Below are 25,200 nucleotides of genomic sequence, written 5' to 3'. Positions count from 1 at the left end.
AAAAAAACGATTTTTAAATAAATAATAAAACAAGACAGTTTATCTCTTTTTCTGTATATTTTTCTCATTTTTAAATTACAGCTTTACAGGTAAATATTCTAATACATTTTTTTTTCTTTTCAGTGTAATCTATTGTTTCTTTTTTTTTCAATGATAAACCTCACAATGATTTACATTTATTTACTTTTCTGCACTCCAAGTTACAGCGAAATATGTTTTTTGTAAATTTTTCTTCAAAAATTAATCAAATAACCAAAAATAAATTGTTTTATCAAGAAATTTTCTTACTCAAAGCTAAATTGTACAAAATATAAAACACTAAAAATAGAAGATTTATTTTAAAAGAACGTATAGTTTTTACCAACTAAATATTATTTAATAAATTTTAAAAATTAAAGAATTTTTTTGTAAAACACCTAAAATTATGAAGAAATTTGTAGCACTTTTTAAACATTAACAAAAAAAAACTATTCACAAAGTAAAGATAAACTTAATATATAAAAAAGTATTCTATGTGCAATATTTTTCTTTTTATTATTTAAAAAAAAAATGAAATAACACTTTAAATGCAAAAAAGAAATATACGAAATAAAATTGCCACTAATTAAGCACCGAATAGCAAATTGTTAAGAGAAAAATGTCTAAAAAAAATAAGCATTTTAATTCATTTTTCTTCACAAGTTAATTACGACGGATTTGTTTACAAGGTTTTCTTTTTTTTGTAAATTGACAAAGATTTTTTTTCGTAAGTTTTTATTTTTAGTAATTTTGGATATTTTCTTTTTTTTTTAATTTCAATTCTTAAATATTTTTCTGTGTGTGATAGAGTTGAAGATTATTTATTTAATATTAAATTTAACTATTTAAGTATGTATGTTTCACAACAGCTCTATTATCTTGGGTTCTTTTACTATTTTGTTTAAGTAATAATGGTTTATTTTTATCTATTTTTCTTTTATATTTCTTGTAATTATTATTATTAATTATTTCTTTTAAAACAATTAGACAACGCCATTTACTGACTCAATGAGAAAATTTCTAATCGTTTTTTAATTTCTTCTGGTTTCTAGAATTAAAATTGAGTTTTTTTCTCACAAAATTCTCACATTTCTGTGTATCGTCACCTATTTCTATGGCACTCGTTAAAAGACACTGAATAAAATGGCCTTTAATTTCAAATATTTACTTTTTCTCTCACTTCTGAAGAGTTCGTTCCAATTTTAGCATTTTATTTTACCTTTTTTTTTCTTTCAAATAAAACAGCAAAGATTTTCTTTTCGGTTTCGTTGTGACATGTTTTCTTTTTTTTTTTTTTTCTTAATAAATTGTATCGTGTTTGCGTCGAGTTTTAAGCCGAAGAACACAAAAATAACAACAAACAAACTTCCCACAGTGCATGCATCTTCAAAATACACACCAAAAATTCAACACCACATTTACGATTTATTAATGTTCTTCGACCTTTTCTTCTTTGGGGGTGAGACTGATGGCATTACATTACAGCAATTGAATAATTTCTCTTCAATTTGTTTTCTTTTTTTTTTTTTTGGTTCAGGAGACAAAGAGGTCACAATGTCACATTTACCATGCAGATACATCTGTAGCAAGTTTATCTACATGCAGTTGTAGCTTTTTTTTTAAATAACTGTTGGGATTCTCATCTATTTTTCTGTTTTAAATCCATTTAAACATTTCTTTTTTCTTCAAGAAAACAATTTAACCATCAATTTTATATATATATATAGCATTAGCGCCTCTAAAGTAGTTTTTTTTTCTCCAAATATCGACATTTTTTTCATTCATTTAATTGATATTAAAGCACAGGCACTCACATGTAAATATATATTTAAAATTTCTTTCGATAAACACCCTCAGATTATATATATAGTTCTTTTAAAAAGTTTATATACTTTAACAGTAAATTGTTGGAAACACTGCAGAATAATTTCTCCTGCCAATTAGAAAAGTTTGTATAGAAAACTTTCAAAGCTAATTGAACCAATTTAGTTGATTATTTGATGAAAATTTTACTTTATTTTACGAGAAATTTTCAATTTTTCCTTTTTTTTTTAATTGTTAAATAAACAACGAAAAAATTGAGCAAAAATCAATGCCCAAAATTTATAAAAGATAAACTAATAAAAAATCTCTTAGAAACCCTTTAACCAGAAGATATACGAAGCTTTATTTAAAAAAAATCCTCCAATAATTTCGAATTTTCATTTGGAAATTATATGAACGAATATTAAAGTATAATTGATAAAAATGTTAAAGTTCAATTTTTTCAATAAAAGCTCAAATTGATTGAGCTTCATCTCTGTAGATTTATACCGAAAGCTCCTAAAATTATACGTTTTAAGAAGAAATTTTTAGAGATGGACGAAAAGCTAAGGCTATAATTTTAAAATTAAAAAACCCCAAAAAAATTTTAATTGTTTGTACTCTAAATTTAAAATTTGTGAAGTACATATCCTGAAATTTTTTTTGAGTCTGAATTGAAGTTAAAAAACTTCAAGGAAATGTCAGAGAATTTATCTTGAAGTGTAACAGTTTTAAAGATTTTTTTTAAAATCATTTTTCATGAATAATAATAAGGAAAATGGATAGAAAATAATCAAGAAGAATCTATTATTCTGCAGGTTTAATCATCCTTCCAATGAGATATCAAATATTTAATTATTTTTCTCGCCATTTTAGTCAATTCCAGTAATCACAAAAATTCTTTCACAATAGAAAATCGCTTTTAAGCGATCAACATCAACTGATTTTTCTTTGAGAGAAAATTTCATTTTCTTCCGCTGTTTTCTCTATTTCTAAATCGTTGGAGATTTTTAAAATTTAAAATGATATTTTTCTTTCAACTGTGATTATTTTTCTTATATGAATTGTTTTCAAAAAATGGACGAAATTCACTAAAAAATGGTTAAATGTCTTAAATTTTTATCTATTTTTAGTAAATATATCAGAATATTTTTTTTATGTTTGTAAATAGTTTGCAATATCTTTCTAAAATAACTTTGTTTTTCAATTTTTTCTCTTCCTAAAATTCCCTCCGTGGGGGCTAAAAAAATTTCGGGGTCTTAAATTCTCGCAGTTAGTTTTTCTCTAATATTTTTTGTCATTTCTATTTTGGTAAATAATTTGAGTGCAAAAATAGATTTAAGAAAAAGACTGGTATACATTTCAAATTTTTCTTTTCTGTTTTCTTTTAATAATTTCTCTGAAATATTAAGTTCAGCAATATATGTAGTTAGGACAGCTATATATATATACCTTATCTGATTTTCAATATCCGGTAAATTCTTAAGTATTATACATAAAAATATTTTGTTTTTCTTTTTCACTTAAAATACAATAACCTCAGTATCACCTTTAAAAATTTACTTTTAAGTTTATTCATGTAAAATATTTATCAATAGATTTTCCTTTTTTTTTTCTTTTAAGAGTAGAAAGAGCTTTTTGAATCTTAATAACAAAAAAGCGTGATTTCATTTTGTAAATATTTTACCACACCTTTAGATTATTTTTTCTTTACTTTTCCAAAATTCTTTTCATGTTTGAAGAAAATTTGAAAAAGAAAAGTTTGTGGCATCATTTCTTGTGATCTGCTGATCAAGCAATTTTATTTCTTGAAATTTTATCCTTTTAGAGTTTAACTTACTTTAAGTTTTTGTTTTACTCTCTTTCTATAGAAAAATAATTACATTAGAAGAAAATTTCTTTTTGTCGATAACACTGATTTTTTTTTCATTAAGAGATGCGCTCCATTTGCACGACCTACACGCGACATCCTAATTTTGTTGATTTTGGTAATTTGTGGGAAATATTCCGAGCTCGAAGTCGTCAAGCATCATACCAATATCATTGCCGAGAGAAATTCCAGGTTGGCCATAGCTTGAGAATTGAATGAAGAGTCAACAAACAGGGAGGTTTAATTAATTTCATTCATTTAACGTTAATTGCGAGCTTTTAATTATCTATTTTATATATTATTAATGCTTTATATAATCTAATTAATGTATATAATATACTTTTCAACAACCATTTAATTGTGATAATTTTTGTGTGCTAATTAACTTTATTTTATTTATTTCCATTTTAGTAGAACAATTTAATTTTTATCATTTCTAAAATCACAATGAAACATTTTATCAACAATATTTTTTTTTTGTATTTTCAATATGTCTATTTTTGGTGTATGTATATAGTTAATATATTAATTTTGCTACATATATAAAAAATACTGTGTCTAAATACTTTCAATAAAATACTCTGTACAACTTTATAATGTAAAAAATGGTCATTATATTTAGATTAGAAAAAAAAATATGGAATAAATCTAACAAACAAGCTAAAAAATAATGCCAAAAAAACACCAAGAGAGAGAAAATGAAAAAGCTTTATTTTTAAACGGAGATTAGCAGCACAAATATGATTCAAATTGCAAATATTAATTGGATTTTTTTTTGTAAATATTTTTGTGGAATGATAAATAAAAAAAATCATTTCAATTTTATTCATCAGCATAAACTCAATTAATGTTTTCAACGAACTTTTAATAACTTTCATTTTTTATGTGATTTTTTTATGAATTCAATTAAACCATCCCCATTTGATGATATTGCAATATGTCAAATACTTTTTTTTTAGTATATGTATATCAGATGTATGCTGCCAATCTCACAAATTCCATCTATATAGCCAAAAACAAAATGTTGCATGGAACAAGTGAAAATAAATACAGTGTTAGTGATATAAAAAATAAAAACAAACAAAACAAAAAAGTAATACAAGTGGATTAAATTACAAAAAAAACATGCACATTCATATATTATTTTATGTTGCAAATGCACGAGTGAATATGAGAAAAAAAATAAATGATATTTTTTCTAAATATTCATTTCATTTTAATCAGTCTCGAAAGTTTATACAATATGCAATATAAATTCGTTTAGTTTGAGCAAAAGTTCTCAGTGGTCGCAGTAGATTTACTATAAAAATAAATTTTTAATTGTGTAAAGTATCGGCGAATATTATGATTTAATAATTTCTGAGAACAAGAGACTCATTAATATTTTATAAAATAACTTTTATTTCTGAGTTGAGGGAGTAAATAATACTGATGATGCAAAATATTCGTGGCTTTTTATGCTTGGCATAAGTATTTAAAAATAAATCAACTTTACATTAACAACTGTAAAAATTATCCTTTTTAGCCAAGCCACGTCGGATTAATTTTGAGGCATTAACTGACAATTTTTTAATGAAGAATAGAATAGAATAAAATTTTATTTTGTCCTTTGCAAACTAGTGCTTAGGGCTTTTAATGAAGATTCATCCACAGTCCAAATGTATAATTCTTTCATTAGAACCTTTATAAGGCATTATAAAAAAAGATTTTGAACAAACGACTAAAGTTTTGATAAAATCCTTTGATTTAATATTTATATAAAATGAAGCTGTTTAGCGTTTTTTATTCCGGAAATTAATAAAAATTTAATTTCATCACAAATAATTTTAAAGAAAATAAACAAATTTTAATTAAACATAATACAAAAATTCTCCATTTTTCTCAAACAATCTCATCTTAAAAATAATTAATAAGTCTCTAATTCCGATGAACCAAAAAAAAAGTGATAATATAGATTAAAGAAGAAGTAGAAGAGATACTACACAATGAGAGACGTATGATAAATTCGTGAGAGGACGGAAAAGAATGTTTTGAGAGACATTGAAAAGAGATTACTTTTTTTTTAGTTAGAGATTTTACAATCAATAATACATTTATATAACACTCAGTTTACTATTTAAGTATTATCAGTATTAATCATCGAGATGATTTATATATGTATATAATTCATTATTTATGTATGTATGTAAATACCAACATTGTAACATTTATATAATAATTGTAATATTATTTTCGATGAATCTTCAATAAGAAGAATTTCATTTTAAAACCGATCATTAAACGTTTTTCATTTTCTTTTTGTTTTAAATGACAATCATTTACTATTAAATACAAATTGTATTTATTAACTATATATAGCATATTTTATATATGCATGTCTAATATATAGGTAATATATGTATATACTTTACTCTTCCCTATGAAACCATGATTTTGGGCCTCAAAACACAACAACAAAAGTCGTTGGTTTTTCGTTGTAATTTATCAAAGAAAATTCAATTAAATTCCTTCCTTTCTGCAATGCACCTTCACATAAACATATTATATATGTATATATTTCAATTATGTAATTATATATTTTATCACGAGCATTAAAGACAAGTTCAACAGCGGAAAGAAAAAAAAGTACACCAAATACGTTGAATAGAATATAAAAATAAATACACCACACTTATGTTTTTTTTGTAATAAAAGTAAATTAAATTTCAACTGAAAACGACAACTTTTCTTTCCAAAAATTTACTCGATCCACGATCAACATGCTTAACCATCACCGAATTTACTATATATATTTCGTTTAAACATCACATTTTAATATACAGTGTCGAGAAAAATAATAGGACCACCAATATAGGTTTTAAATGTACCCTTGACTTCAATCGCCAATATCTCAGGCTGTGGGAGACAGATTTTGAAAAGTGGCATAGATTCGGAAAGCTACATTCATCCCCTTTCCAACGATGGTAGATTTTCGAAAATCGGCCCATCCGTTCAATTTTGGTAGATGATTGAACAAAAAGTGGCATTTTTAGTATGGGTCTACTTGAGCGACTGTCAAAAATCAGCCCCTCAACGGATTTTGATCACCCCGGCAGTTTTGGACAGGGGAAGAATGTAGCTTTCAGAGTTTTTTGAAATTTTGAAAATCGGACACCCAGAAAAAAAGTTAGACGGGTTTTTGTGAGTGGTCCTATTTCAATAATTTAAGGGTGAAATTACACAAAATTTCATAACAAGTTTTTGTAAATTTTTAATTTTTTTAAGTGTTTATTTGAATTTAATTGAGTAAAGTTAAAAGGCTTATAGCTTGCGAAAATAAATTTTTCCTAAAAAAAAATAAAAATTTGTTATGAAACTTTGTGTAAATTAGGAAGCATTTTAACCCTTAAATTATTGAAATAGGACCACTCACAAAAACCCGTCTAACTTTTTTTCTGGGTGTCCGATTTTCAAAATTTCAAAAAACTCTGAAAGCTACATTCTTCCCCTGTCCAAAACTGCCGGGGTGATCAAAATCCGTTGAGGGGCTGATTTTTGACAGTCGCTCAAGTAGACCCATACTAAAAATGCCACTTTTTGTTCAATCATCTACCAAAATTGAACGGATGGGCCGATTTTCGAAAATCTACCATCGTTGGAAAGGGGATGAATGTAGCTTTCCGAATCTATGCCACTTTTCAAAATCTGTCTCCCACAGCCTGAGATATTGGCGATTGAAGTCAAGGGTACATTTAAAACCTATATTGGTGGTCCTATTATTTTTCTCGACACTGTATATTTAAAACAGGGAGTGTCTGACTATCGTTTATATTCTTTTCGGTGTAACTTTTTTTTTTAAATTCGATTTTCAGAGACTTTCAAATCACGAAATTTCTTGATTTGAAATGTTTTTTTTAGATATATCTTTATTTAACAAGAACAATTTAACAAATAAAATTTTCAGTCATTCATGCCCTGCTTTAAATAATAAATTTCATTGCACATTATTCATTATTAGTATGATCACAGTGAAGGAAGAAAAACACGGAAAAATATTTAATTACATCACAATAAACATTCATTACAAATACAGATTTTCCTATTTTACGGTGTCATCTGAATCGTTATATAGGGTGTCCCAATATTAACGTAATATCTCATTTTATTCTAAAAATAAATGGCAGAATTATTCAAAATTTTTATGACTGAACTATCTTAGAATTAAATGGAAGAAACCAAGCAGATTGAAATAATTATGGAGCACCGACGAAATAATCTTGCTTACAAAGATCTGTAGTTTTTTAAGCACAGTAGAGGTTAGGTTTTCCGTATTAACCCATCCAAACAGGGTTCTAGAACCGTTTATATATTTTCCTTTCTTCCTGGAGAGTTAAAAAGGTTTTAATTGAATAAACAAAAAACAATTTTAAAATATTTTTTCAGGTCTTTGGTTCTCTAGATATTCAACTTTCAGAAAAACCTATTTTACCCTTTTGTGGATATCCTGTGGATATAAATTATTAGGAACTTATTATTTTGATCTTTAGCTAGACTTAAGAACAATCAAACCTTGATTTCGAAACTAGAAATATGATAGATTCATTTGCTTTCAAGGGCAAATGCATAATTTTCTTATGAACGTTCTTGTTTTAAAAAGGAAACTTTACTAATTTCAACAAAAGGTTGTGTTAAGTCAAGAACTTCTTACCAGAGCTTCGTAAAGACTGAAACTTTTATTCTGTCCCGACAAAAAAACTTAAATTTTTTTTCTTATCAAACTTATGGAAAGGAAATTCAACTTTGTAGAATATTTAACAAATAAAATTATTCCCTAGAAAAAAAAACTTTCCTACTGTGCGTTAATCTCAGGACACCCTATAATAAATTACATGTTCTGAAGAAACATTCATGTACATCAAATGAATCTTTTTCACTTTTATAGCGTTGTTTTCATCCAATTTATTATGAGCATTCTGCAAAGACTAGTTTCACTTTCAAAAAAATCTCCCCAATAAATGTGGATCATTCTTTTCTAAACTTTTAAATACTTTTTCAAAAAAAAATAATTAAAAAAGAAAAACGTCAATCATTCAATGATTAATACTTGCACATTCTTTGATGCCTTTTACACCATCGACAAAATTTTCTTTAAATAAATCTTTTACCATTCTCGCAGGTGAGTGTTTTCATAATAAACGATGCTGGTTTTTGACTTTTTTTTTCAGTCACTCAAGTTAGTTTTTTTCTTTCACGTTTTAATTAATTAAAACCCGTGGTTAATATGTATTTGGTTATGTGAATTTTCCTAAAGTTGCATTAATGTACTTCCCGAGTAGCTGGAAATAGGATTAGTATGGTAAATGGATAAATGAGAATCTACATTTTTTTATGTAAATTATTTTGTGTAAAATATTTAATTTAATCCAATAAAAGATGGAAAATAAATAAAAATCTAGAGGTCATTTACACAGCCTTTTTATTGTGGGTGGTTGGGGGGTTTGTTGTGAAAATGTATATCAAAGAATAAAAACAGAAAGAATGAATGAGTGAAAAAAGAAGAAAAGAGAATGGACAATAGCGTCTGGTGGCTCTCGCATTGATGATGATTAATTCAATGAAAATTGATGATGTTTGTGTGGGTGAGTGATCAATGATGGGCTTATTAGTGTGGAAGAGATAAGCAGCTGTGCGATGTGAATGTATATATATTTTTTAAATTAATAATTAAACCAATGAAAATTACAAAAAAAGAATTAAAACAGAAAATTTAAACAAATGGAGCTAAAGATTATTTTCAATACCAATGATCTTCGTACCTGCTTGAAATTGAGGGTGTATCTCTCGTGTGGTCCGGTGACTGTATACTCATGCTGTGGCTTGGGGTATTCGGGTAGCTGCCCATGGGAACTCCCGGGACCTGGGTCACCAATCGACGTACCACATATCCATTATTTGCTTGACCTGCGGAACGAAGAGAGTGTTTGTGAAGTATGCTAAATTAATTTAAATTACAATCTCCCCCTGTTTTTGTGGTCAACCTAATGCCATGAAAGCTTCTCACCCTGTTTGAGCTAACTGACTAACTGCAAGCTTAATAAATCATTCAACAAACTATCTCTAAACTCTCTACATATTTACAAACTTTAGATAACTACCATCAGAACGTTAAACTTTGTCCCCTTTAAATTAAAAACCTAATTAGTTGGTATACCAGAATCGTGGCATACCAAGTATTGTAATCGTCGGAAAAACCGACCACCTCAGATCGGGCTCAAACTTGGTATGAGCACGTTTCAGACAACCCACATTCCAAAACTAGTGGTGGAAAATTTTTGATCCGGCCGGCCTGCCGGCCGGCCGGTGCGCTAAACTTTGCCTTATAACTCGAGAACGGTAACAGATAGAGACTTCCGGTTTGAAGTTTTCTATAGAAATGTGGGTGTAAAATTTCATTTTTTCGCATTTTCAAAATCCAAGATGGCCGCCGTCCGCCATTTTGAAATACTGTCAACCACTTCCCTTACAGCTAGAGGTCTGAAATTTTAGTATGTTGTAGAGCTCAGTGAGACGTTTTCATCGACTATTCATACTTGAAAATCGGTCAAGCGGTTTAGCAAATATGGCGGTCTAAAGCAAAAAGTGTTTTTTCGATATAACTCGAGAACGGCTTGACCGATTTTGATCATCTTGGTATCAAATGAAAGGTTTCAAGAAGCCCTACAACTGCGTAGAACATTCCAAGTTCCAAAAACATCCGCAAGAGGCGCTAAAATCAAAAACAAAAATTGCCTAACTTTAAGGGGCAATATCTCCGAATCCCCATTAGGCAAATCTTTTAAATTTTGATATGTTGTAGCCTGACTAATAATCTTGTACCACTCCGAAAATGAAGAAATTCTATGTCACCGTTTAGAAGATATCGCAGTTTGAAAAATTCTTGAATTTGAACAGTTCTAAGAGCTATATCTCCTGAACTGCTTGTCCGATTTTGCTCAACTTGGTATCAAATTAAAGGTTTTACAATTATCTACAACTTTCTAGAACATCAGCAACCTCTAGAACTATTCCTTCAGGATAAAAAATGCCAAAAACTGTTTTGGTGAAACAAAAATCCGCCATTTTGTGTTCTGGAGGTGACCTTGAAATGTATCGAAATATTTGTCAGATTATAGCTTATTTCAATACCTTTCCATAACTAGTCAAGAAATTTCTGTAGGTCTTATAGAACTAGAGATATGACCATTTTTATGCATCAAATTACTGATTTTCACACAAAAAAATCAGTTTTGCCTACTAATACAACTCAGAAATTAAATTACAACGCATAGACTGACCCATCCGCGTTGTGGTATACCAACTCTTATAACTGGACGCGTTATGATTGACTTTGATTATCTTTTATTCAGGAACATTTCAAGAACCCGTCATAAATAAAATTAATAAAGTTAAAAGGATGACTTCACACTTACTCGGATAGGCTGTGTAGTACTTTCCGAAAGCTTTTTCCTTTGATATATCAGGGTAGAGGGTGCAAAGTTGTGTTAAATCTGCAATGTGGTCGGGAAGTGAGCGAATTGCAAAGTCCTTTGCCAAAAATGGTTGAAGCATAAAAATTTGCAGTTGTCCATCATTTCCATCGCCCACCCATGCAATGGTTACACCCCCTGAAATATTTTAAATCAAAATAAATCCCCTCTAAAAAACACATCAAAACCAAAAGAAACACCAACCTAGTTCACTGTCAGAGAATCGCAGGAGAAAAGTACCAACTGGACACTTCATGAGCATATCTTCAGCTTGTTTTTTGTGAATGAACCCAATTATGAGGCCATCCTGCCATGGGTTACGCAAATGCTCACGCGTGAGTTTCATAACAGCATAAAACCACTCCCAAAACGTGTATGTTCTGTCTGGTAGTGGCTCCTTGCAGAATTGAGCCCACGAAATGTACATTTCATTTTGATTTAATGTATTCGGTGTCCCATGCCGGAAGGCCTTTTCACAGAGAAACTGCAAATTCGCCTCGGTCAAACACCTCCCAGTGGCTGCTTTGAATTTCATATTTAGTGCATCAGCAAGACGTGGCCATGGTACTTTATCCGGCACCTGAAATGGTATACGCGTGGGATCCGCAAAGGCATTATCCCACGTTATTGTCGCCCAACTCTGTGGCTCCTGATTCCCATGGACAATCACTACAACCGGCAGCGAGAGTGCCCATGCCGTTATGACCAATTCCCCACTACCAATTTGGAATTTCGACTGGAAAAGCAGGGCAAATTTCTCATCCATCACACTCTCAGTGCCCTTCTTCTCGGCCCGCTTTATCTTCTTCAGCTGCATATTGCGAAAGCTCACTGACACCTGATTGGTTGCCTGCTGGTACTCCAGGGTGCCACTATTGTTGAGAATCTCACCCGATGCGAGTGCTTCGGAGTATTGATTCGACTGTTGGACATGCTGTGCTTGTGTTTCTGCATGAAAGTCACCAGAAAACAATACACACAAAAATAATATAATAAAGTAAGAATGTTTGTGAGGGTGTCCCCCGAGAGCGAGAGAGAATGGTCCAGTAAAAGGAATTTCAAATTGAAAAGCCAAAAGGGAAAATAAACCAGGTGGAAAAGCAGAATGCAAATTTTGTATAAGCAAACATGCAAAAAATTTGCACAATATGAATTTCATAATAAATTCATATAAAACAGAATCCACGAAAAAACATTTTTTTATCTACTTGTAAAACTCCCTCTTAATAGGAATAATTTATCATTAGACCAATTACTTTTGACTTGAAAAAAAAATTGAGTGGAGAAGGAATTAATTAATTTTAATTTATTAATTGTTTTCGTTTCTTCTATTACCTACAATTTGATCATAATACATTACAGGGGCGTAGCCAGAGCCAAATTTTAGGGGGGTGTTTTACTTTTGAAATTGTACGACGGGGCGGGGGGGGGTAGAAATGTCTTCTTCTTCATATTTAATTGTACGGCTGTTGAACTCCTTCAAGATCCATATAACCAAAATGGTTACAAACCTAGTTATTGATTTCACTTTTTGTAAGAACAAAATGTTCTCACAGTACCGATCATTAGGTAAAATTCATTAGTCATACTATCTTAAGATCTCTAAGAATGTCATAAATTTTCTTAAAAAACTTTTTTTTTTAAAGAATTTCTCAAGTTTTATTAAGAAAAATTTGAATTTTTTTTAATGAAAATATAGAATTTCCTTAATTTTCACAATCGAAACTTAGAATTTCTTTAATCATGCTGATAATGTTCAAATTCATATTTTACGAAGACTTTTCCGGATTGTTTTCAGGCATCTAAATTAGTAAAAATCATCGAAAAACATGCATTTCGCTCGATTCAAACTGATTTAAAAAAAAATCTTAAGTTTCGCCTAAGAATATCTTTAAAAATCTTAAGTTTTTTTTGAGAAAACTTGAAAAATCTTAAGAAATCGTAAGATTGACTTAGTAGAGAATTTTACTCATTGATTTACTAGTCAGACAGTCTTAAGATTCCTTAAGAAAGACGTCAGTTTTGTTAAATTTTTTTAAGTTTTCTTAAGATTCTTTAAGTTGGCTTAAAATTTGGTAAGAGAAATCTAAGGAATCTTATTTTTTTCCTAAGAAATCTTAAGTTTTCTTAAGCGAAACTTAAGATTTTTAAGTAAATTGAGGAAAATGCATATTTGTGATGAATTTTACGAATTGCAATCCCTTAGTTTAGAAAGGGGATGGCATCAGGGGGTTGAACGATTATCCTACTTATTTGCTGATAATTGGCCAATTTAACTCATCTTTTTATTCCATTAAAAATTCTTATAAAAAAGGTGTGAATTTAACGACAAATTTCAAAATTTCAAAGCGATAAAGAGATAATAAAATCCGAATAGAACGAATTAAGAAAATTATCTCAAATTAGCTTTTTCTCCTAAAAATCCATCATTATCAAGATTTTGTACTTCCCGCCAGATTATATTGCCGCGAATTTGTCTACATTTTCCAGGTAAGATTCTGAGAAATTTCCACTGAATCTTTCTCACAATTCAGAATTTATTTTTTTCTTAACTTTGTGAATAATTCCGAGAAAAACAACAAAATTATTTGGAAAGAGCTTTTTTGTTATTTTACAAAGCTTTTGTGGTCATGATTTACGTGAAAATTAAAGCACAAATAGCCTAAGAACCTTTTTTGGCATGAAAGTCTATGAATCTGGAAAAGCCTTGAGGCTTGTTTTCTTCTTGAATGGCTCAGAAAAATCAATAATTCTATTGATAAGTCACAAAAGCTCCAGGGCTTACAGCGTCTTTTCTCTCTTCATCATTCTCTTGTAGGTCGTTTTTTTTGAGAGTCCTTATTTCACATAAAATCTTTTAGAATGAATTTGCATTAAAAAGTTAAACAGAATTCTAAAATATTTACTTGGCTGAAAGAAATTTAAATATTTTCCTAATCCTTTATTCTTAATTTCAAATGAAAAATGAATATTTCAATTAAATGCTCTAATTTTTCTTCCTTGAACTGTAAATTTAATTCCTTCTTCAAAATGCATTCATGCTCTTACTCAATATTTTTTTTGGTCTGTCTTTCTAAATACAAAAAGCCATATAAATAGACTCTCTTAAGTCTTTCACCAACAAACTCTTATCAATTATTTGCAAAATAATGCAAAAGATATAGCAGAGAAGAAAATATGATAGCGATATCTCCTTTTTTTTCACCAGACATTGTATTTATATCCAATATCTCGGCGGAAAAAAAACTCGCGATATCTTCATCAATAAAATTCCAAATAATAAATTCCAATTTAGCGAGACGAACGAATTGCAACAAAAAAAAACGAACTAACAGCAATAAAAACGGAAAATTTAATAAATATTTTTTCCCTGGTCTTTGTGGCTTTTATTGGGTTAAATGGGGGGAATAAGGAAGAAGAAAAAAAATAGAGAAGCAGATTTAAAAAAAAACTAACCTGACACAATGGAGACTCTCACACTGGGGCTGTTCATTTGTATATTGAGTTTTGGTCCAACGAGAAGCCGCACCGTAGCTGTGAATCTTGTATTTGTCTTCATAACTTGCGGTGGTTGCTTCTCAATGACAAAACTTGCAGTCACGAGTTTCACGAGCAAATTGATAATCTCCTTCTTCGATGGCTCCAGCAAATCCGGAAGGTTGGGATCAATAGGTACATTAATGGTTTGTCGGGTTTTGTAGAGAATCTGAATTTGTGTCTTTGTATTCCACAAATTGTCCGCAAGTGTTTCGCACCATTGCTGTATTGTGTCGAGATTGTTATTCAGCGGTGCACCATTGCCGGCTAAACCTTGATTTGCCTTCCACAGTCTCAGTTGTTTCACCATAATCAATTCGTGTGCCTGCTGCAGCTGATCAATCACATCTTTAATCTTCCCAATGAGGGTCAATTGACGATTCTGAATGGCATTTAGGAAGTCATTTAGGCGCTTCTGCTGTTCCCCAAGTTGCAGCTTACTCTGCTCCAACTCCTGCTGATTTGTAATTGTCTTAATGTACGTTGTTGTTTTGATAAGATCATGATATTCAAGCGAAAAACGCTCATAGTCGAGCTTTAGCTGCCTATTCTCTTCCTCATTGGCAGCCACAATTTGCGTGAGGGTGTGCAACTTCTCATTCACCTCCACAATCTCTGCATTTTGATATGGCATCGCACACCCATTCACATAGCTCCATTCCATCTGGAGGCAGCGCGTGAGGTGATTAAACAGCTGCACAGGATCATGCTGAAAGCGTTGACGCAACTTCTTTGCCATCTCTGTGAAGCATAACTGCACCGTAACATTTGTTCCCGTGAACTCGGGGGCACGCGTCTCCAATTCCAATATAAAATCACTCAAAAAGTTCGATGCAATCTGCTCATAGTGTTGCTGATCATACTCCATTTGCATGTTCATTGAAGGTCTGCAAAAGCCAACCCCCAAAAACATTTTTTTCGTCATTTTCAAATCCCCTAATCATCACACAAAGTCCATTCAATCAACTTCTCATAAGCAATTTATTGAGCACAATTTTTTTTTTAAATTTTCATTCTCTCTTATCGCACCACTAATAAATGCGATGCTCTCTTGTGGCCTATCGCTAATTTCCAAGAAATTTAATAATCGCGCACGACATTGCAAATCGAGAAGAAAAAGAATAAGAAAAAACACGATCAAATTCATAAAACTTTTCCATTCTCACGCCAATCAATTTTTACAATCATTTACCTCTCTAATGAAATACCTTTCGTACACAAATAAATCACTTCATGCTGTAATTAAAGCAAGATCACACGTTACATGCATTCTAATCACTTCATGGATTTTCATTGATTATTCTTTTTTTCACTCCCTCAATGTGGGTTTTTCTCCCCTCTTTTTTTTATTTATAAATTAACCGTGCAATTTATTGGACAATAAAGAGATTTATCAGAATTGCCAAGATAAAAATAGAATTGAGAAACTTTTTTTTTCTTTTTAGTACGACGTTGTGTTAGAATTTTCTTAATAAATAATTTTTTGGGGGGCTCTATAAGTCGAACATTTCACAATTTATTTTACATTCCACGAATGCTAAATTTGTCTTGTTATACATAATTTATCAAAATCCAACAAGTCTCTCTTTTGACGGGCAATTCAAACAAAATATTATGACATGAATTCAATTAATTGTGATTGATGGTGATTTAATTTTAAATTGATTTTTTTTTTTGAAATATATTTTGGTGTTAATGAACAGATCATTGAACGCATGTAATTTAATTCTTTCAAATTAAAAGTAAATTAATTAATAGCTCATACTGATTCCTAGAAAAATAAAAGTGAATCGAAATTTGAGAATTAAAATAACTTTTAATGAATATTTAATTACATGAAACGGAAAAATTAATTTTTCATTAATTTTTATTAATGAAAAATCGGTTAAGAGCTCATTTAAACGTGAAATTACTTTAATTGAAATTTTTAATAAATATCACATTCATTTTATTCATTCATTAACATTAAAAATAAAATCTAAAATGTTTGAGTGAGATTTGAGGAATAGATTGACTTTTTTTAAATCTTTTTTTCTTTTATTTTCAATGACGTTTCGAAGATAATTAGTGTCTTCATCAGGTAATGAATTTAAAAAAAAATCGTATTAGTTTCACTCAGCATCAAAGGGTTAAAAAAAAGCTAGATAAAACCCAATTTCCAAAACTGCTGAATGTACATAAATCGGATGAATTAGGTGGTTTTGATAAGCGGTCAAAAAAGTCTGGCAAAAATTATCATTTATTGCTTATCAAATAAAATTAATTCTTATCTTTTGGGGTGAATTGAAAGCTCGTAATTTCAGTGAATAATTCTAATTCATTTATTTTACAGATTTTCATGACTTTTTTTAAGATTTCAAACTTTTTTTTTTAATTAAATAACTTTGACACATTCTTAAAGATCCTCTCAAGGACAAGTTAAAAGCATTATCTTATCTCCAAATTCAATTAGAATTTCATTTCCTTCATATTCTTCCATCGTAGACTGAATAAAAATATCTTGGTGTGGCTAAAATGTAATTCAATCCAAAAATTAAGTGCTACTGTGTATCACATTACATAAAATTACGCTTCTGTCTTTAAACTTTATACATATCCCGCCAATCAATTTACTTCGCCATCCTATACTCGATGGTGGTGGTGGTTCTAATGGTCAATGAGTGTTCTTCCATAACCTTTCGTGCGAAATGAAAAGGAGAATAGACTATTTTATTGAATAACAGATCGTTAGCACTAGAACAAGGCCTCATCGTATATACTTGGAAATGCAAAACAAAAGATAAAATCAAACATAAATCTTCCAATAAAGCTATAATAATACACAATCGGGCACTTTGACGACTCATTCACCCAAACAGTCGCGCACGGCAAGTGTTTTCATTATTTTCTTTTCTTCTTTTTACGTTTATCAATATAAAAAAAAATACTATAAACAAAAACTCACAGAATGTGTTCCTCCAGCCATGGCGCTAAGAAGTGACGTATTTCAATTGGCATCACCTCATTGTAGTGCTGCTTGATGGTCATCATCACCTCACCGGGCAATTTCACTGTTTGCGCCCAAAGAGCCATTTTTTGTCCCTTTCCTTCACTCTCACTTCACTTGAATTTTTCTCTAAATACTTTTCTCTATTTTTTCCACTATTTGCGCTTTTCCACCTCAACTTCTCGATTGTTCTTCTTCTGTCTGCCTCACACGTTCCTTATTCTCTGTAAGCAGACAAAAAACAAGTGTTGAGATTGCTATTAGGGAAAAAAAAGATGATGAAAAGAATTCAATTAAGTAACTCACACGCAACATTAGCTAAATAATGAATTGAGCGAGATGCAAGCAATTAAGTAACTTCTACGGTAAAGAGAGAATCACGTGTAGAGTAATATTTTTTCTCTCTATGTTTTATTTCTTTTTTATCTCGCATGATAATCCCATTTTTTTTTTATTTTAATGTGAATACAATAAAATTATATTTTATTCTTTCATCTCTTTCATCGTCTTCCTTATATTTTCTTCACGGTTGGATGTTTGGAATTATTTCAAATGAGATTTTCGCATGTTTATCGGAACCACATTAAGCAAACAACTCACATTGCAAAATTCTCTTCTTGTCTTCTTCTTCTCTTTTATGATGAGAGAATCTTCTCCTACAACTTTTATGTTGAGAATCTTCCTCAATTTACATTGTTCTTATATTTCTAGTGAAAAAAAAAGTGAGAAAATAAACTTTCTCTGGAAAATAGCAACGTACTCTAGTAAAAGTCTTGTAGCTAAGGAAAAGAAAATTCGATAAGTTTTTTCCCCTGAAAACAAGCCTCAATGGCTCAAGGGCCGATATGAAAAAAAAAAAATGAATATGATAACATATGATAAAAACAAGCTTTTTGACCTATAATTCTGTATGAATATGCTACCGATGATATTATTTCTTTGAACGTGTCCACATTTCATGCGAATGCGGGAGTTGTCTCGGAAAACAATCTCAATAACCATTGAGGAAGTCCAAGAAATTTTATTAATTATATTCTTCCGCTTTGCAATTTTACCACGTGCCTTCATTTTGAGGAATTTAATGTTATTTGAAATTGATATTTGGATTAAATGCTACAAGTGATGAAATTAACATAAAATTCTATGAATTTGATAAATTGAAAACTGAATGTAATCTTTTTTCCACAGGATATTTATTTTTAGCAATTTTTTGTCCAATTTCCTGTAGAAGGTATAATATTATGTGAGATGAAAATCAATAAAATAAATTATTTATGGCAAAGGGCGTTTAAATAACGAAAATTTTTGATCATTTCTTTAGAATTAATTTTAAATAATCTTAATTGATTCCTTTTCAGTGTAGGTAAGAATTACAATATTTTAAAAATATTACGACAGATACCTAATGATGTTTAATTGTAACAATTAAAAGAATATAATTTTTTTTAATTTGAGTTTTGCAATTATGACACTTTGTTCCATTTAATCGCATTTCGCGTACTTTTGTCTCGTTTTAAGCATTTTGATTGTATATTTCATTTACTTTTATCGAATTTTGCGCTCAATTTGAACGGTTTTTTTTCATCTGGTTATCGCTTTATGCACAGTTTTATCAAATTAGCGTGTATTAATCGTATATTTAGAACGGATTTTTCGTATATCAAACATATTTTTTGCAATTTCGTAACATTTTCTTAAACAATATTATCGCATTTGTGCTATCTTTTGCACTTCTTTATTCTTTTAGGAACTCCAATTTTAATTTTCGTCTTGATAGTTTTCTTATGGTTAAATATCTTATAAGCAATTAATATATGTATGTATAGATACCCTTACTATTATTTTCATTGCATGGTTTAACTATTAAGACGGCAGCTTTTCGATAAGAGAATCGTATGTTCGAATCTCAGTCATATCTCTTTTTTTTCGCAAAAATCTTCTTTCCTTCTGTTTTTGGTACTAATCAACGACTTTTTTTTTTAAGAATTTGGAAGTTAAAATTCACAAAAAAAATCATATCTAATGATTTTTCAAAATTGCAAATAATGGGCCTTAATTCAGCGACTAACCCTTGAAATCTTTGAATTTTGTACTGAAATTCAAAGGGTTTCTTAGTCACTGAATAAGCCCCAAAATATCAGGGTTAAAATCGTTAAAATAGTTGAAAACTCAGGAGACAAATTAGGACCTTCTGCATTGCAAAATGTTTAATAGTTGTTATTGTAATTTCATGTGGCAGACATTGAAGTTAAAAGCATTTTGTGACTACAACTAGCAAAAATGAGGAGACAAGCTGATGCTTTCTGGATCAGAAATAAACCACATAATCCTTTGCAAGTCAATCTTTTCCATCAACGGACAGCTTTGCCCTTTGCCACAGGTATCTGACCCATATTTAACCGCCCAAGGTGTGGTCAAATTTAAGCACAGGACTGTCGTTTATCTCTAGACTGTTTATTAAGTATTTTGTTATGTTACTTTTGATATTTTTCTACAATATATTATTTCATTTTCTTTATATAAATACATAAAATAAATAGTAAAACATTACACATTTTATTGCTACTGATAATTTTTTTATCAATTTAATATTTTTGATAAAAAAAAAACGTTTTTTGTGTGTGGCAAAATATGAGTTAACTTGGAAATGGACAGCAAGAAATGAGAATTCGCGACCACCTTGTAGGAAATTGTCGTACACAGCAAATACAAGAGTTTAAGAAAGAAAAGAATAAACAAACGAACGAAATGGTGTATTAAAGGAGTCTCGCACGGAAGAATGAGGTGGATGAAGCAAGAAAGGTGAATGTAATGGGAGAAATGACTCCCAAAAATTCTTCTGACGAGGATTTCTGAGAATTAGAAAATTGTCCAATAAAGTTATAAAGCAGTAAAAAGTTTCTTCTTCTTTTCCCTTCGTCACGGGAACACATTCACTTGTGGATGGGAAGCAGAGAGACACGAGGAAAACACCGCCAAGAGAAATTTTTATACAAATCCCCCAATTTACTTCTCATTGTGTATATTACACGGCTCCATGCTTACACTTTCTTCCCTTCTCTCCTGTTGCATGATTTTTATTTTTAACATTGTAGCCCTTGAGCCTTTTTTACCCATCATTCCAACACGCGTTCTATTTTCTAAACGATGTGTATGCTTATGGGAAGAGAAAATAAAATGGAGAATGTGTTGAATTCCATTGAGACGACAAGACCAATAAATGAATATTTTACTCGCTTTTCAGTGGAAATAAAAGACCAACCAAGCCTTTGAAAGATTTTTGTACATAATTTCTACATTTTGCTGCTCCGAGGCATGAGGTATGCTTGCTTGTCTCCTCTACTAAATTAATTGACTTATCAACATCCAACCAACAGCAAACTCTAATCAAATATGAATCACATTTCGCAGAAGCTTGGAATAAATTTTGTAAACCGAATCTCGCACTCACAAGCTAAAATATATCGTTGATTGTGGGTGGAATTCAATTTTCCACCATGACGGAAGAATATTATTATTTATTGCATTCTCACTGTGCAAGTTATGGAAATTATGTTTTTCCTCTGATTTAGGGTAGTAGGAGTAAAGTTAAATTTAGTTATTTTGGAAGACAACCCCGAGTCGTACTAAAGGTCATAAATAATTCAGTCAGAAGGTCAGTTGAGAGAAGGAAATATCCCAGCAGCAATGCTTAAGTTTTATAACACGTGAGAGATTACAGAACATGCCTCTTTCCCATCTTGCTGTAAACGTACGTCTATAAATACCCCGGCAAAGAGGCAGCGAAATATCTGTTAGATTCGTATTTATTGACATCTCAATAAGATCATGGTTTTTATGTATTCTACAACAACTCTACACAATAAACGAGAGAGAAATTAAATATTTAAAATGCAGGTAAACTGACTTTTAATGCCTCTGTGAATTAATTTGTAAAAGCAAATGCTTTCCCAAGAAATGATGCCGCATAAATGCTATTTATGTTAGACTTGTTTTGTTTTTTTTTTCTTCTCCTTTTTCCAACTTTAGAATCTCACACATTTTAATACCAAGAATTGACCCTCGGAATTGAGAGAGATTAAAATGGAATATCCCTGCTGATTTACACACAAAACTTGGGGATGAGATTGAGGAAATTCTCTGAATTGAGGGAAATCCATTTGAAACATACTTTAGAATTAATTTCACAGAATTTTAAATGATTTTCCCAGTAAGTTTGTCCCAGATCCTCATCCCACTGGGTAAGCTTTCCCACCACCCCAAGATTCCGTTTGTGCATCATCTGATGAGAGAGCTTTGGGGAAGTTTGACATCATAGTTGCATTTTACAAAGTTCCGCCCCGGAAAGGCGGAAAAGCGTGCGAAATGAGAGAAGAACAATTGCATTTGATGCGTTACTCATTTTCCGTATACGCGAGGGCTTTTCCGTTATGACTCTCACTCTCCTGCTGCTCTAGCGCAATTACATGAATATTTTTTTTAAATATTTTTATTGGACGTAGAGTGAGGGGAGCTGTGGGAGCTGTTCTCTCTGGCCCGGAGATGGGAATACGGGTAAACGAAACGGATGTTAATTGTTTTATGTAAACAAAATGATCTCTCTGGCACACGGAAAGCAAATTTCAATGCCGCCCGCCAAAAATTCCAATGCGTATTTTTGGGGCTGGTAATGAGGCGCATTTTCACACAAAAAATCATTTTTTAAATCATTCATTTTTGGGGAAAGTCACAGATATTGCAATTGAGTGAAATACTTAAAGTTAGACCTATTTGAACCTATATGGTGAGAAAGGGCTATTTTGAGTTCTCTTGTGGTTATTTTGTATATTAATTTTATTGGAAAAATATATTTTGAAAAAAAAATCTGCCAAAGCGTCGCTTGAAAGTTGGCCCCAAATTTTGTTTTTCCTATATCTCAGCCCCTAAAATAGCTAGAGGTCTGAAATTTTGGCATGTTATAGGGACCATCGAGACCTTTCAAATGATATATTCTTTATGAAAATCGGTCAAGCGGTTTCGCTAATATGGCTGATAAAATTTTTCATTGAAAATCGGCCATAACTCAAAAACGGATTGACCGATTTTGATCAATTTGGTCTCAAATGAAAGCTCTTAAAAAGCTCTACAACTCTCTAGAACATCAAATGTTTAAAAAGCGTCCGCTAGGGGGCATAAAACCGTTTTCTTTCCTGAACAGGGTTTTTAATTAAGAAAAGGGTTAGCCAAACGGATTTAAAAAGAAAAGAAAAAAAAAGAACACTAATCCCCATCGTGGTTAGAAAAGGAATCTCTCCCACTGTGAATAGAGCTAACATTGCGTGAGATTGCTGCTCCCTGACATTGCATAAGCTCTCTCTCGCACCTCTCGCGGGCTTTTTCATCCCATATAAAATATCAAGGTCTCTCGTGCGATCTGGCTGATTCTTCTGTTTGCTCAACTGGCCAGAAAAATGTCATCGCGGATGGAGAGGTGCCACATTCTGCGTGCACTTTCCTCTCCACACCACGTCGCGAGATAGCGAAATGCGAGATAAATGCCATGGAATTAATTACGCTCTCTTTTCTCCGTCCCCAACACGATTTATCGGCGGTGGGTTTTAATTCTCTCTCCCCTTTTTGAGCAAAAGAAAATCTATTTCCCTCGCGGGGAATTCCCGCAAAATTTGGGGCCCCTTTTCTACTAAGCTATCGCAGTTAATTTGCAAAAAAAAAATGATTGCCAAAATGATATTTTCATGGGGAAACGGCGAACGTGCGAGAGCGATAAGGAGAGAATTTTTGCAGAATTTCCCTGTCCGGGAGCTACATGAATTCGCGGAAGTCCGTAAAAGTTGACAGAACGCGGAGACGCGCAGTAAAATTCCACACCAATTTCCCGCACATAAACATGAGAAAATGCCCCAAAACTTACATTTTCCACAAATTTGCTCCTTTGAGCGGTGATTTCACACACTTTTGGGTCACTTTTCACGGGACTCACGCACGAAAAAGCACAATTCTGCGAGTCACTCCGTCATCTTCCTGCAAAGTTGTTTGCATTGAATTTTCCACCCAAAAAAATAAACTCCACACAATTGTTGCCACCCACACTTACCAATGCTATGTTTATTGGGTGAAAATGCGAGAAATCGTGAGGAAAATTGGGATTTTTATGCTCGCAGGAAAATGAATCCATTCACTCCGGAAAAACACGCACGACAGAAAAAAAGTTGTCAAATCCGCTTGGAATACTCCTCTTTTACCCTATAAAGAATGCCCCTTGGACAATCTATTGTATTTCCAGTGGACTTGTCTGATAAGTCCGATGCAGCTATTGAAAGCCCAATAAACCATTTTTCCATCGCTACAGCTAGTGGAATATTCCTATGACATGTCTGATAACTATCCATACAGGAGCATCAAGCCTCAAAAATTATTAATTTTTCCAGGAAAAATTCATTTTTGGGGCCCTGACCCACACTGAGAAAGCTCCTGAGGTCCATGGGGAGCTTCAGTAAAAATTTGGGGGCATGATTCGCCGGATTTTTTAGTCCATTTTAAACGAAATTTTTTTAGCGCGAATTTTCAGCGTTTTGATCTGGCGATGCCAATCGACGCTGCGTCGCTTCCTGGTCGCAAAAAACACAATTTTCCGTGAAAATTTGTCGGAAAACACGAGAAAATTCAATAAATTTACCGTTCGAGTGTAACAGTGACGTCATCCATCCCATTTTCTCCTCAAACAACACCAAAAAATAGTGGTGGCTTTTGGAACTACATTCAGGGCGCCAAATTCAAAAAATAGCAACGAAATTCTTTCTAAATTCTCTAAATTAAATTAATTATAGTTTTTTAATAAAAGAAAAATAACCATCAGTTTTGTTAGGTTGAATTGGAATTTGATAAAACCAATAAAACATTTTATTTCGCCCTAAAACCTGTAAAAATGAATTAAAATAAAATAAAAAGCACCAAAGATTGCAAAAAATAAAGACTAAAAAGCAGAAAATCTTCCTTCAGTTTTGCAATTAAATCCTATTAACGAGGTTTATGAAACACTGTGTCTGCAAATAATTTGGCCTTCTTCAAAACTTCCTCAACAACCTCTGTTGCTGGTGTTGGTGCATCACCTGTTGCTGCTGATCCTTGAACAACATCTGCTGCCTCTTCAAACCAATCTGACAGATAACGATTCTGCGTTCTCAGCTTTACCACCTGAGGATAATCTTCAAAATTCATCAATTCCATGAAGTAGTCAATGTCAGCATCATCCAGAAAATCCGGATGAACCGGCGTCATGCGTTTTTGCAGCACTTCCACCGTTGCTGGAACGCATGCAACGATTGGCATGTCCTTTGCAATAAGATGAAGACGATTTGTGAGGATCGATGTCCACTGTAGCATGTCCCGAAATTGCTGCTGCGTAATACAGGGTATATCATCTGTGTCTGGAATTGCAATTCCCTGCTGCATTAGGCGATGCTGTAGGGTTGTCTTTCCAA

General features: G+C 31.5%; 1 protein-coding gene across 4 annotated transcripts; it reads right to left on the bottom strand.

The window, feature by feature from the left end:
* Positions 1-38: 38 nt before the first annotated feature.
* LOC129786306 (signal transducer and activator of transcription 5A-like) lies at positions 39-23,989 on the bottom strand. Of its 4 annotated transcripts, none has more exons than XM_055821223.1 (8): positions 23,814-23,989; positions 23,631-23,740; positions 17,678-17,943; positions 14,653-15,620; positions 11,401-12,144; positions 11,140-11,334; positions 9,487-9,631; positions 39-3,894 (listed from the first exon to the last, which is right to left on the bottom strand). In XM_055821223.1, exons 3-8 carry the CDS (start codon positions 17,803-17,805, stop codon positions 3,792-3,794), a joined length of 2,283 nt encoding a protein of 760 aa, XP_055677198.1. In that variant the 5' UTR covers positions 17,806-17,943; positions 23,631-23,740; positions 23,814-23,989; the 3' UTR covers positions 39-3,791. The 4 variants fall into 4 exon arrangements, with proteins under 4 accessions (XP_055677198.1, XP_055677197.1, XP_055677199.1 ...); XM_055821224.1 differs by lacking the exon at positions 39-3,894 and adding an exon at positions 8,760-9,006 and having other exon boundaries at positions 23,814-23,966; XM_055821225.1 differs by lacking the exon at positions 39-3,894 and adding an exon at positions 9,130-9,354 and having other exon boundaries at positions 23,814-23,966.
* Between the last annotated feature and the right edge of the window lie 1,211 nt (positions 23,990-25,200).

This window comes from Lutzomyia longipalpis, chromosome 1 (genome assembly GCF_024334085.1).
Source record: "Lutzomyia longipalpis isolate SR_M1_2022 chromosome 1, ASM2433408v1".
In the NCBI taxonomy this organism is placed as follows: Eukaryota; Metazoa; Arthropoda; class Insecta; order Diptera; family Psychodidae; genus Lutzomyia; species Lutzomyia longipalpis.
Note: the sequence above shows the minus strand (reverse complement) of the source record. Positions and strands in the feature narration are given on the sequence as shown.